Source organism: Diadema antillarum, unplaced genomic scaffold, assembly GCF_040938485.1.
Source record: "Diadema antillarum isolate AM-2024a unplaced genomic scaffold, OU_Dant_1.0 seq00001057_RagTag, whole genome shotgun sequence".
Classification (NCBI taxonomy): Eukaryota; Metazoa; Echinodermata; class Echinoidea; order Diadematoida; family Diadematidae; genus Diadema; species Diadema antillarum.
In genome coordinates this window covers 702,956-717,647 of record NW_027271885.1, presented here as the reverse complement: position 1 = coordinate 717,647, position 14,692 = coordinate 702,956, and the positions used below count along the sequence as shown (strand labels likewise).

Sequence of the window (14,692 nt, the reverse complement as noted above, 5' to 3'; positions counted from 1 at the left end):
GTGTTACATTCATCTTTCTTCGGATGATGAAATCCCAAATTATATTGGGAATTGAAAATGTTTCTATACACTGCGAAGGAAACTGGTTTCGATACAGACGATTCGTACATTGCGTACATCTTGGAAACGCTTAAAGAAGGGTCCAGATATTTCCTTTTTGAAGACGCACGACAGTAATGTGATTCAACAACAGGAAATGAATCAATGTGTTCACATACTTTCTTAACATCTTCTTCTGAAGTTTTGTTCACTGACGGTAACTTTCCCCTCCTGTCTTCTCGTGCAAACGGGCCTTCATACTTCTTCAATGTATACTCAATAAGCTTGGAACCAATTCCCAAAGTACTGAGAAAGAAATGTTTGCACACTCGTTCCCTTTGTGATGTGAGCGGGAGATGGTATTTGTACATGTGACGCACTCGCTTCTGACTTTTTCTCTTTTTTCTAGGTATTGCTTTGGACCGAGAAATATGGTGATGAATAAAATCTCGCTGACGGGTGTAGGAGCCCGTTTTCCAGTAATCCTCGAACAATGTTTTCCTGTCTTCATCAGAGAACTTAGAGAAGCACTTATGGGGACATTTTGTGTTACACTTCTTTCCTATCTTTCTGGCAGGGATTGTTTTATTACGTACAACATATTCCTCTCCCCGATTACGTTTCTTGACTGCTGTCTTTTCTTCCATTCTTCTGGATTCCGTTTTCTCTTCCTCCCACGTTTCTGAAATAGAAAATAACACATGATTAACTCTTTCTTTCTCCTTGCTACAAGTAGCACACAGAATGTAAAAAGGAAATTTGTTTCATAAGTTTATTGTAAAAAAGTGGGAATATACTGAAGGTTCAAAAATAATCCACAGAAACATGTCAATATGCAAGTGAAAAGTCAATATTAGATATGGGCCATGTTTCGTGAATACAAAGGTACTGTCCTACACTGAACCGTTTAGCGTCTAAAAACGTATGCGTTTTTCAGCGAGTTTACAGACGTAAATTAGAGGTCGAAAAAACGGCACGAGGCAGTTCTCATATTAGTTTCCCTAAAATTCTGCAACAGTAAGTAATAATGATAATAATGATTGATGAGATTTGTAATGCGGCAAATCCACTCTGTAGAATGCTCCACGCGAAAATAGAAGAGTAAGATAGAAAGTAAATTATTAATACAAGGCATGGGTAATCAAAAGGTAGCATTAAAGAAGTGAGTTTTAAACTACTTTTAAAGGACTCTGATGAAGAGCAAAGTTTATCTAACTAAAAGGAGATTATTCCATACAGTGGAACCAGTCTGATCCTTGTGTGCCCCAAGTTGTAGCGAATTTTGGAATTTAGAATTTAGAAACTAAATTTCTGGCGCGTTTGCAATGGACTTGATTGTAAGCTATTGCAAGTCTGTAATTGAACTACAGTACATAACCCGTGTATGAAGAGCCAATCACACTTTCCGAAATAAGCAGTTACTAAGTGTAGATAATGATTTGACAGAGATTTTTGTTGTTGAAATACTGCTCATATTATCATAATTCATGACACCTTTTATATCATATAATCACCTCAGACTGACTGTCTTGAACCTCGTGCATGTTATCTTCATGTTGGGTATGCTGACCCTCTTGATGCTCGAGGGAGTCACGGTCACCTTGATCTTGCTCCGTCTCATTTATTTCATCCTTCGAGTGATATATGGAGACAAGAAGCCAACGTAAGAGCATTATCTGAATATCTAACTGGACTCAGTAAAACAAAAAGAAACAGAGAATACAAAAAGGGGGTTAAATTTTTAGCAAAGTTTTCATTAGCCTTTCAAAAGCTTTGAAGGTGCCTGTGATGACATGTTAATAGTTTTAACTGAAAGCTCATGCTGTCTTCAGGGAACTATGTTATAAATTCACAAATCTATGAATTAAGAATAAAAAATATCGCTTTTATTCAAAACACGGGAAGAGGCTGCTATCGTTCTGCCTGGCTAAATTTGAAGGAGCTTAGTCAATTGCCGTTATGCCATCAGGAGAAATAAGCAAAATGCTAGTACAAGCACAATTGATATGATTGTTTTAATAAGTTTGTGATTTAGAGGACTTATTGATAAGGAGAGCCTTAAAGACATTATGTCCCTTTTGCATTGAATTTGTGTATACAATTGGTGTAAAACAATAAGGTATATAATGAAGAAGACACTGTTACAAAAACCTTTGTGTAGTTTTTAGACCTGTAGGGTCTTCACTTGTGAAGTACAAACTACCGTTATAATTTGAATTTATTTTTTCGAACCTCGAAAAAATATATTAGTCTCTGACACAGTCCTTTTTAATTACTTTTTACAAAATATTGAATAATGTCTTCTATAATGTACATTATGTTCATAATGTGTTTTGTAATTTAAATTACACACAGATAACTATTATTTCAAGAAACAAAACTTCCAAGTGTCTGAGCAAGACTATCTCTCATGCACTGTTTACGTGCATTATTTGAATTTTACATGATTTAACTATTTCACATTTTGAATATACAACCTGCCCACCATGCTCTAGGGTTTACAGATGTTTGGATGGTTTTCTGCTGATCTGCAAAAAGGACGATATGTCTTTAATTGTGTGATTGCTTGTTGTCACACTGATTTATATTTGAAAGAGAAGAAAAAAAATCCGTATTACCTTCTGCTGTTCAGCATCATCAAGGTTAAGTGAGACCTCCGGGTCTGGCTGCTCACGGTCGCTTCGCTCTCGCTCGAAGTCTGCATGGTTAAGTGAGACCTCCGGATCTTGCTGCTCACGGTCTCTTCGCTCTCGCTCGAAGTCTGCATGGTTAAGTGAGACCTCTGGATCTTGCTGCTCACGGTCGCTTCGCTCTCGCTCGAAGTCTGTAACATCCTACATATATATAATTATATATATATATATATATATATATCAGAATCAAACAGAAATTTAATTCTCATAAAGAACTAAACGCAATTTTAATTATCTATAATTAGTACGAGTCACACACAATGCATCAAAACATATCTGGTTTCAATTCCGACACTATTTCCGTTTACATGTGAACGAAGTGTTGAAGATTTCTTGTTTAGTTCTTATGCTATCTGCATTAGTTTGTTCGCAAGAAGAAATCAATATTAGAAATATTAGTTCATTTCCATTGACTTAAGTTTTTGTTTGATTTTGATTACAACATAGAAACATTAGAAATAATCATATGTTGTGGTACAGTCTCTGAAGAATTAGAATAAATATTGACTGGCAATGTTTATCACATTCAAGTTCATGTATGCATGTGTATATTGAATAACGAGCTCCAAGCTTACTGTAAGTCACCATGACAATATTTTTTATGAGAAGTTCATGAAAATAACAATAGTATGTCAAGGTCTGTCTACTATGTCAAGTATGTGAAACCTCACGCGGAATTATTGGTGAACTGTTAGTATTTAGTTTCTTTTTGATATTTTTAAATTAAAGCTTAGACTTAACGTGCTAACTCTTACCTCCCAAGCTTTGCCATCGTGACAACTGCAAGGATCCTTTGCGACAAAATGTTCATAGCAGATCAGCTTCCAACATGTCATACATTCCTGGTAAACTTCACGAGTACATCCTCTATTACAACAGAACATAGGTAGGCCCTGTTGCAGTTCATACAACGACTCAGGAAATGCTTGACTTATATCCAAGAAAGTACCTAAAATGGAAAACAAGTTAACACTCGTTGCCGAATTCCAATCACTTTAACTTTTCATTTATATTTCCATTCAATTGATCAAATGCCTCTTTTTAGTAAAACAACTAATTACTTTGAATGATTCCAAACACATTATCAAATGTCAGTTGCCTTATTGCTCACTTGTGTTTTAAGGGGGCGTGGCTCATTTCCATTTTGGAGATGGCTTACTTCAAGTCTTCGACAACAGATTCATTTTCATGTTTTCACACTAATGAAATTATAACCTCTTCGCCCGATATGTTACAGAGGACTTGTATGTTGTTTTATCTTACACTTTCAAATCAATATTCCCTTATGACCATGAATTAGGTAATTACGTAGAATGTGACAGCCAACATTGTTTTAACTAACTGTTACCAACTCATGGCTTAAGTAATACATAAAATTATATTTCACACGAATAATACCCCACCGTCGTTACCAAGAAAAATGGGGTAGCACTGGAAAATGACATATGCCACTTATTCATATTAATTCACTTCCAAAATTTTAATAAGATTTTGTTGTTGATATTATAACCATGTGATATTTATTTAACTGTAAGAACGTATACATGAATTCTGTATCGTGTCTGCTTTGCTATCCTGCTCCTTAATTCAGTTTCCGGACTGCATACAATAATAATTTTATTTCACTAGGGTTTGCAGACTTGACATCGAATGGATGGTCATAAATGGAATTTAACAAAATTGTAGATGAATTACCCGAACTTGTGTCGATTTTGTTTTCTTTTAAGACACATACTGTCATACAGTCCCATTTGTAAATGCAATAATATATAATTTCTATTCAAGCAACCTGACCAGTTAAATTCAAGCCATTTACATTTCTCTAATTCCCATAAACTCTGGCACATGCCCATAAAACGGCTGTGCGTTCTGCCAATAATAATTTCTTATCATATATATCCACTATTGATCTTTCATTCAGGCTATTCGCAAAGTATATGTTGGTTGACAATTCTTAATCTTAATTGAGTACCTTTTGGGGTCAATTCTGGTAGAGATGACTCATCTCCACCATCCTCGTCATTAGTATCTGTTCCCACCGCTTCCTCAATAGAGTCTCCAGAAAATTGCATGGGCTCAGTGGCCTGGTAAATGTGGTCCATTCCTTTAAAAAAATGTTACAGAAAACTCTAGCATTTAGTTCATGTTTCCTTTTCAACAAATTATGATAAAAGCAATTGGATAGGTTTCACGAAGTGCTAGCAATTTGTTATCATACGCACTGCTGCTAATTAAGGGGCTTTCACAATCGGTCATGTGATCGCTTGCGATTGCTTGCGATCCTGTACAAAGTATACTATCAAGAAATAATGGCAATAGCGATCGCACAACCAATTGTGAAAGCCCCTTTCCCCAGACAAAAGGGGTAGCCATCGAAAAATTACATGTGCCACTTATTTCCTTTCATTGTCTTTCAAAATGTGAACAATATTTTGTTGGTGATATCATAACCATGTGATATTTATTCCAACTGTAAGAACGTATACATGAATTCTTTATCGTGTCTGCTTGGCTATCTTGCTCCTTAATTCAGTTTCCAGACTCCATACAATAACCACATTTATATCACTAGGGTTTGCAGATTTGACATCGAATGGATCATCATAAATGGAATCTAACAAAATTGTAGATGAATTACCCGAACTTGTGTCAATTATATTTTCTTGTCAAGACATATACTGTCATACAGGCCTATTTGTAAATGAAATAGATATATAATTTCTATTCAAGCAGCATGACAAGTTGAATTCAAGCCATTTACATTTATCTAATTCCCGGAACTCTGGCATATGCTTGTGAAACGGTTGTGCTTCTGTCAATAATAATTTCTGAACATCGTATATCCACTCTTAATCTCTCATTCAGGCTATTCGCAAGTTATATGTTGGTTAACATTTCTTAATCTTAATTGAGTACCTTTTGGGGTCAATTCTGGTAGAGGTGACTTATCTCCACCATCCTTGTCATTGGCTGTTCCCACTGATTTCTCAATTGAGTCTTCAGAAAGTTGCATGGGCTCAGTGGCCTGGTTAATGTCATCCATTCCTTAAAAAAAAATGTTACAGAAAACTCTAGCATTTAGTTCATGTTTCCTCTTAAGTATATTATAATACAAGCAATTGGATAGGTTTGACCAAGTGCTAGTCATTTGTTATCTATTATAATTATGTCACAGGAAGACTTTAGAATACGCAGTAGAATACTATAATGAACCTGTCCCTAAAAGTATTTTAAATAATGCAGATAAATTCTCACGCTCATTTAAATTTATGTGTGTGCTAATTTATATTTATATAAACACACTTTGTTCAGTCAATTCTGCCAAGGACAGCTCGTCAGCATTACGGTAGTTGGTTATGTTCATTTTTATCATATTTCATTGACCAGAATGACTCAAATCCAGACCTGCACTTTGTTGTGATCAACATCCATGGACGAATTAAGCTAGGCAATTACAAATTGGTATAGTGCAATGTGTTTTAATTTTTATTTTAAATTTTCCTTTCCATACCTGGCTTAATCAATTCTGCTAGGGGCAAGTCGTCGTCGTCGTCACCACTGTCGTCTTTGTCACTACCATGTTGTCTGGGCTGGGTTATGTGGTTCTTTCCTGAAAGAGTATGCAACAAATCACTCGAAAACAATGGCAATTTTTAGAATGTTTTCTTCCAGCAAATCATAATACAAGCAGTTCGATAGGTTTGACCAAGCTCTAGTCTTTTATCATAATTATGCTCAGGAAGACTTTAGAATACGCAGTAGAATACTATAATGAACCTGTCCCTAAAAGTATTTTAAATAATGCAGATAAATTCTCACGCTCATTTAAATTTATGTGTGTGCTAATTTATATTTATATAAACACACTTTGTTCAGTCAATTCTGCCAAGGACAGCTCGTCAGCATTACGGTAGTTGGTTATGTTCATTTTTATCATATTTCATTGACCAGAATGACTCAAATCCAGACCTGCACTTTGTTGTGATCAACATCCATGGACGAATTAAGCTAGGCAATTACAAATTGGTATAGTGCAATGTGTTTTAATTTTTATTTTAAATTTTCCTTTCCATACCTGGCTTAATCAATTCTGCTAGGGGCAAGTCGTCGTCGTCGTCACCACTGTCGTCTTTGTCACTACCATGTTGTCTGGGCTGGGTTATGTGGTTCTTTCCTGAAAGAGTATGCAACAAATCACTCGAAAACAATGGCAATTTTTAGAATGTTTTCTTCCAGCAAATCATAATACAAGCAGTTCGATAGGTTTGACCAAGCTCTAGTCCTTTATCATAATTATGCTCTGGAAGAACTTCAGAATATGCAGTCAAAATAGTATAATGAACTTGTCCCTGATGTTAATGGAATTGAATATCTGTCAATGATTTTTTTTTTTTTTTTAAAGAGGGAAATTACAAGGACGTTACTCTCTACCACTTTACCGTAGCTGGGTTTTTTTTCTGTATATACCTGGCTTGATCAATACTGCTAGGGGCAAGTCATCGTTGTCGTCACTGCTGTCGTCTTTGTCACCACGATGAAGCACTGATTCATTCTTGGCATCGGTAGTAGAAAGTTCCTTAAGTGGGCCTTCGAAAAGTTGTCTGGGCTGGGCTGTGTGGTTCATTTCTGAAAGAGTATATCAGAAGAGAAGTGTGTAAATAAATATTGGCAGAGTAGCACAACGTTAACCAAGGTACACAGACCATACGTGTTCTAATTGTTCAGGAAATTATTGCACTCGGTCCTTACACATGTTATTGTTTGAACTATACAATTCTGGTTTTAACAATCAACTTTTTTGGATTCTTATTAAATTTCTTGTTCTACCATTTCAAATCTTATCTTTACTTAACACTGGCCGATGACTTTTGTTTTGAACATATTAATTGTAATACTCACTTTACTCTCCTTATCAAGCTGTGACAACATCTCAGTCTCAGCTAGTTGTATTTCAAATTATTACAATCACATCAACACACCGAAGGTGACTGAGATTAGTTCCATTAATATTGAATCCTTTGTTTTCGTTATCCTATCATTTTAAAGAAATACATTGGTTGATATGGGATGCCCCAATACAATCTCGCACAAATCATTACAAACCTTGTTGGGTTGAATTAGCACGAGGAGACTCCTCTTCTTTTTCGATGTAGGAGCTGGTACTTGGGGCTTCATCATCACTGCAGTCATCATCATAAATTTCCTCAGTGTCTATAATTGTCGCCTTCCAGATGTCCTTCCTCCTTTTACCACATTTCATTTCTATTGTATTCCCTGGTAGAGGAAGTCCGATACATTTCACCTCACTCAGTTTGACGACATTGCGGGATTTATCTCTTTTCCATTCCACATACATCAAGAGGTCAGTTTCAGGTCCAGGGTGAACACCACTGTCACCACTGACGTCTTTGTCACTACCATGTTGTCTGGGCTGGGTTATGTGGTTCTTTCCTGAAAGAGTATGCAACAAATCACTCGAAAACAATGACAATTTTTAGAATGTTTTCTTCCAGCAAATCATAACACAAGCAGTTCGATAGGTTTGACCAAGCTCTAGTCCTTTATCATAATTATGCTCTGGAAGAACTTCAGAATATGCAGTCAAAATAGTATAATGAACTTGTCCCTGATAATGTAGAGTTGTAAAAATGGAATTGAATATCCGTCAATGATTTTTTTTTTTTTTTTTAAAGAGGGAAATTACAAGCACGTTACTCTCTACCACTTTACCGTAGCTGGGTTTTTTTTCTGTATATACCTGGCTTGATCAATACTGCTAGGGGCAAGTCATCGTTGTCGTCACTGCTGTCGTCTTTGTCACCACGATGAAGCACTGATTCATTCTTGGCATCGGTAGTAGAAAGTTCCTTAAGTGGGCCTTCGAAAAGTTGTCTGGGCTGGGCTGTGTGGTTCATTTCTGAAAGAGTATATCAGAAGAGAAGTGTGTAAATAAATATTGGCAGAGTAGCACAACGTTAACCAAGGTACACAGACCATACGTGTTCTAATTGTTCAGGAAATTATTGCACTCGGTCCTTACACATGTTATTGTTCGAACTATACAATTCTGGTTTTAACAATCAACTTTTTTGGATTCTTATTAAATTTCTTGTTCTACCATTTCAAATCTTATTTTTACTTAACACTGGCCGATGACTTTTGTTTTGAACATATTAATTGTAATACTCACTTTACTCTCCTTATCAAGCTGTGACAACATCTCAGTCTCAGCTAGTTGTATTTCAAATTATGACAATCACATCAACACACCGAAGGTGACTGAGATTAGTTCCATTAATATTGAATCCTTTGTTTTCGTTATCCTATCATTTTAAAGAAATACATTGGTTGATATGGGATGCCCCAATACAATCTCGCACAAATCATTACAAACCTTGTTGGGTTGAATTAGCACGAGGAGACTCCTCTTCTTTTTCGATGTAGGAGCTGGTACTTGGGGCTTCATCATCACTGCAGTCATCATCATAAATTTCCTCAGTGTCTATAATTGTCGCCTTCCAGATGTCCTTCCTCCTTTTACCACATTTCATTTCTATTGTATTCCCTGGTAGAGGAAGTCCGATACATTTCACCTCACTCAGTTTGACGACATTGCGGGATTTATCTCTTTTCCATTCCACATACATCAAGAGGTCAGTTTCAGGTCCAGGGTGAACACCACTGTCACCACTGACGTCTTTGTCACTACCATGTTGTCTGGGCTGGGTTATGTGGTTCTTTCCTGAAAGAGTATGCAACAAATCACTAAAAACACACAGGCAATTTTTAGCGTGTTTTGTTTCAGCAAATTATAATACAAGCAGTTCGACAGGTTTGACCAAGCTCTAGTCCTTTATTTTAATCATGCTCAGGAAGACTTTAGAATATGCAGTAATAATGGTATAATGAACTTGTCCCTGATAATGTAGATTAAATGAACTTTCAATTTCACGCTCACTTATCTCTACATAAGTGCTAATTTATGTATATTACACACCCTGTTTAGTAAATTCTACCAAAGGGCAACTCATCAGCATTACGGAAGTTGGCTATGTTTATTTATACATTAAATTTTAATTGACGAGATCGACTCCAATCCTGCAATTCGTTGTAATCAACATACCTTGAAGAATTAAGCTAGGTATTTTAAAAATGGAATTGCATATCTGTCAATGATTTTTTTTTTTTTTTTAAGAGGGAATTTACAAACACGTTACTCTCTACCACTTTACCGTAGCTGGGGTTTTTTCTGTATATACAGTAAACCTCGGATAAGTCGACGTCGAGTGAGTCGAAAATCACTTAACTCGAAGCAAAATAAAAAGTCCCGATTTTTCCCTATGTATTTTCTCTAAGAAATATTTGGATAAGCCGAAGTACGAGAGTCGAATTTCGGCTGTGTCGAAGTAAAACATTCAGTCCCTTTTGTACAAAATATACGTAGTTTACATCACTTGAGCCGAAGAAGATTTGTCTGGCCTTCTCATTACATTTAGAAGAGAACAAAAAAATCGGCATGTCGCAGAACCCCGTCCCTGGCCTGCTGCAGGTAAGCATGCACACTCACCGTACCGCTCTGCACGCATGTCGAATACATACACATGTATACTAGTACATGTTTACACACAGCACATCGATCCATATACTTTATCCATACACACAGCACATCCATACTTTATCCATGTCAAGCCAGAACTCCTTGGTCAACCAATCGCTGCTTTAATATTTTAGTGACAGGCCAAGTGGGCGGAGCTTGTTTGTGCGTGCCTGGCTGGCTGTATAGTTTTGTTCAATGGAGGTGGGATGGGCCTGGGAGAGTGTTTGTCTCAGGGTAGGGTGACAGAGATGTTGCACCATAGACATAGCACATCGGCACATTGCCACATTACAGCGCAGACATTCTCAGAACTACGTTTAACTACTAGTATTGATACAAATTCCATGTTCAATTTAGAACAAAAAAAAAAAACATTATCTTCAAGAACAGACAAATTTGAATGCAAACACACATACGCACGCACGCACACACACACACACACACACACACACATATGCATGCAAATGTACTATAATACATGTACATAACTGTGAGTCGAAAAAAAAATCGACTCTCGCGAGAGTCGAATTTCACTTAAGTCGACGCATTTTCGTCAGTCCCGAGAGCTTCGACTCATGCGAGGTTTACTGTACCTGGCTTAATCAATACTGCTAGGGGCAAGTCATCGTCGTCGTCACTGCTGTCGTCTTTGTCACCACGATGAAGCACTGATTCATTCTTGGCATCGGTAGTACAAGGTTCCCTAAGTGGGCCTTCGAAAAGTTGGCTGGGCTGGGCTGTGTGGTTCATTTCTGAAAGAATATGCAATAAATCACTAAAAACACTGGCAATATTTAGAATGTTTTCTCTCAGCAAGTTATAATACAAGCAGTTTGATAGGTTTCACCAAGCTCTAGTCCTTTATTATAATTATGCTCAGGCAGACTTGAGAATGTGCAAGTAAAAATAGCGGGATTTATTACTTTTCCATTCAACATACATCAACAAGTCAGTTTCAGGTCCAGGGTGAACTGGATGAGTGAAACATACAAGTATTTGAGTACTTTTAGAGTACGGTAATTGGGTTAATAGTTTCTGCCAAACTTCATTTCAGTTATTTGCTCTAAAATTAATAGATATTAATCTGCATTCATGCCAAGGAATAAACACATAGATATTCCGTTTAACTTTAAATTACATTTAGCCACTTAGCTGCATACTAAAGTACATCACAAATGTTATAAATATTACAAAATTATTACAAATTAAAAGACGGAGCGAATAGCATTCTTATACATCATGACATGGAAATGTCATACATTCCCCTCCCCTAACATTTGAAATTGAATATATCCGGCAACAAACGATGGATCAATTTTAAATGGCATTTTCACCCTTACCATCAGACTTGTTCTCCAGAGGCCCTTCCATGCTGACGTCTATATGATTGTACTGTGAGGCTTCCAGTAACAGTTAAATGGTGTCCTAAAATGATTTAAGAGGATACAGATACAGAAGATTTACATATATTTGATATTTTATATGGAATTCACGAGCCCACTGTAAATCTGAAAATGGTATAGATCTAAGGGTTGTCCAAAAGGTCAAGTAAAGAGGGTAGTTTTCAGGGCAGCTGGACATGTCATGTACGCAACGTGAATACTGAAAACGGTATGAAATTCAGTCATAATGGCTGTCCAAAAAATTGTATATTTTTGTGCTGTTACGTACTTACGGTCCACTCCAGTGTCATTTTTTGTTTTGTTAAATGCAAATGGACAAATGGATGGGTTTACGCAATGCAAATGACGTTTTTTTTAGAAAAATAGAATGGTGTTCCACGTCTAGATAGAGATCTAGACAAACTCAAACTACAGTAGATCTAAAGACTTAGCATATTATTGAGGTAGTGGCTATTCTTGCGACGAGTCATCGCTCGCACAGCCACTGACTTAGCTACAGTCGGTATTTTGTGTATCGCGAGATAGCTAGCGATAGACGAGTCTACTTGTCTAGTCTCTAGAGCCTAGTAGAGGCATAGATCAATCTACTCGTGAAATAGGCCCCATCACTACAAATACATATGATATGGGACCTTACATGCTGATCGATCATAACTCTCTATATCAAATTACTGATCGCGCTCAGAACCAACAGATGTGAATTGTACAGACTACAGCTAGGGCCTACAGGATTTATACGGCAGTGGGGCTGGTGAGCACAGTATCATAGATCTACTCGTGTTTACGACCCCACCAAACGGCGTTTGCGCGCTGTTACCACATTGGTGGGGCTGATATCCACCGTGCATCTTTTATATAACCCTAAACCTAACCTATCAATATGTCGCGATTTCCTTAACCCTCGGCCTTGAATCAGTCTCCTACATGTATATCAGGATTTCCCCAACCCTACCTAGGCCGTGAGTCTGCCTCCTTATCGCGATCTTCCTAACCCTAGGCCGTGAATCTGTCTCTTATATCGCGATGATCGATTCAAGTAATGGGGCCGGAAACACGATTTTGCCTCTCTAACGTTAGAATCTAGAAATATTACCTAACGCTAGATCTAGATTTTACACAAAATAATGAATGGGGCTGTGCGAGTGACGTGACAATGTAGGACTTAAGTTCGAAGCCGATATCGACCCTACCCGTGATCCGATCTCGCTCAAAATTTGGAAGACTGACTTGATGTTTGAGAACATTTCCTGCGAGTGTAACTTATTTAGATCTAGATCTAACCACTAGTGTTAGGTCTATCTAGAGTCGAGCCTCTAAATGTTAGGTCTAGAAATTTCGTGAAATTCTACTCGGGAGAACATATATTATGAGCATGGATACGAAACTAAATTAGCGCCCAAACTAACATCTAGATCTAGGGTCTATACATATCTATACATATCTATATTCTATAATATTAAAATTATAGACCAGATCTAACTTTAGTCTCAGACTAGATTATAGTCTAGGTCTATCTAACTACTTACTAACTTAGATCTAGATCGAGGTCCAGCAAATCTAAATTGTAAGTAATCCTATGAGAATCATGCTGCTAATTCTACAAAAAAAACCCCAACAGCAATTAAAATAGTGTTAACATAAAGTCGTCTAACTTAATTAGATCGGCATTATCGTGAAATAAGTCCCCAGTCCATTCACTGCCGTTTATTTCGTCAGTGCTGTTGCCCGTTACCCTCTCCCATCGACTTTGTATACGGAGCGAGCGCACGAGCGAGGTGAGTGGTGGCTGATTTCACGATTTGGCCCTTAGATCGATCTAGATCTACTAAGGTTTATCCTTACCATTTTTCCGATTCGTCTGAACTCTGACGTTCGTCGTCGATCACGGGTAGATCTACGGAGTATGAGATAGTTGACGTCCTTCAATTCAGCAGTCCAATGCAATTAATGATATCATATTGAAGTCAATTTTAATACCGGTAGACTCTGCGTACTAACCGTACCCATTATGCATACTGTACATGATGTACATGGCATATTGAGCATGCAGCCGATGCGCTAGCTCATCTCAGGCGGCGCGCGCGCGCGCGTCAGTACAGTTAGAACGACGATAACGCCTTTTCACTTGTCAGGACGCATTGCAAGCGAAATTACGAGAAAGCGTTATGTGGTTGTGCATGAACGATAACCCCTTTATGCTTCTCGTACCATGCTTTAGGCAAGAGAAGCGAAAGAGCGCATTCACGTTAACCCCTTTTTGCTACCACAAAGACGTGCATACGGCACGTTATCGCCTTTTTCTTTTGGGATTTTTTACAAAATTAGATCGAATTTGACATATCTGTTGATATGAAAATGTAGCTCATGCCATCTGCTTTCGAATGACAAATTTTTATTTTCTTGGAAAATTTGAGCCCGAAGGTGCGCTAACCCCTTTTTCCATTGAGCCGACGGTATAATATACATAAACTATGCATGTACACAATGGTACAAGGATAATGAAAATGGAGGGTCCCAATAAAAAGCCAAGCAAAGCAAAACGAATAATGACTTGATGAAACTACGAACAGATATATGAAACAAAATCAAAGAAACCGATGTCAACTGACATAAAATCAAACTAGGAAGGAAAGAAAACTAAAAGGCAAAAGAAGAAAAAAGAAAAAAAAGAAGAAAAAAATGAAACTACAACACGCGCCATCGTGGACACAAGCAAACTTGATTCCATGATGCAAGAGTAATGATAAGACGCACCCTGGATTGATATTGCGAAGAATTGTGTACATTAATTATACCGGTAAGAATGCAGACGACATTAATGCAAATGATAAGACTATGCAGACGATAATAATGTTGAACGGTGGTTACCATGCCAATGCTCCCAATAAAGTGCCAAGCACTGCCAATATAAGCTGCCAAATACTGTATACGCTATAATTTTCGCGTACATAAATTTTCGC

General features: G+C 37.3%; 1 protein-coding gene across 1 annotated transcript; it reads right to left on the bottom strand.

Moving 5' to 3' along the window:
* Window positions 1-658: 658 nt before the first annotated feature.
* LOC139743202 (uncharacterized) lies at window positions 659-6,414 on the bottom strand (the record flags this gene model as incomplete). The annotated part of the gene is made up of 7 exons (XM_071653700.1): window positions 6,244-6,414; window positions 5,649-5,777; window positions 4,705-4,836; window positions 3,488-3,681; window positions 2,658-2,873; window positions 1,554-1,670; window positions 659-721 (listed from the first exon to the last, which is right to left on the bottom strand). Coding segments are annotated over exons 2-7 (849 nt in total), but the record flags the coding sequence as incomplete, so codon positions are not given.
* Between the last annotated feature and the right edge of the window lie 8,278 nt (window positions 6,415-14,692).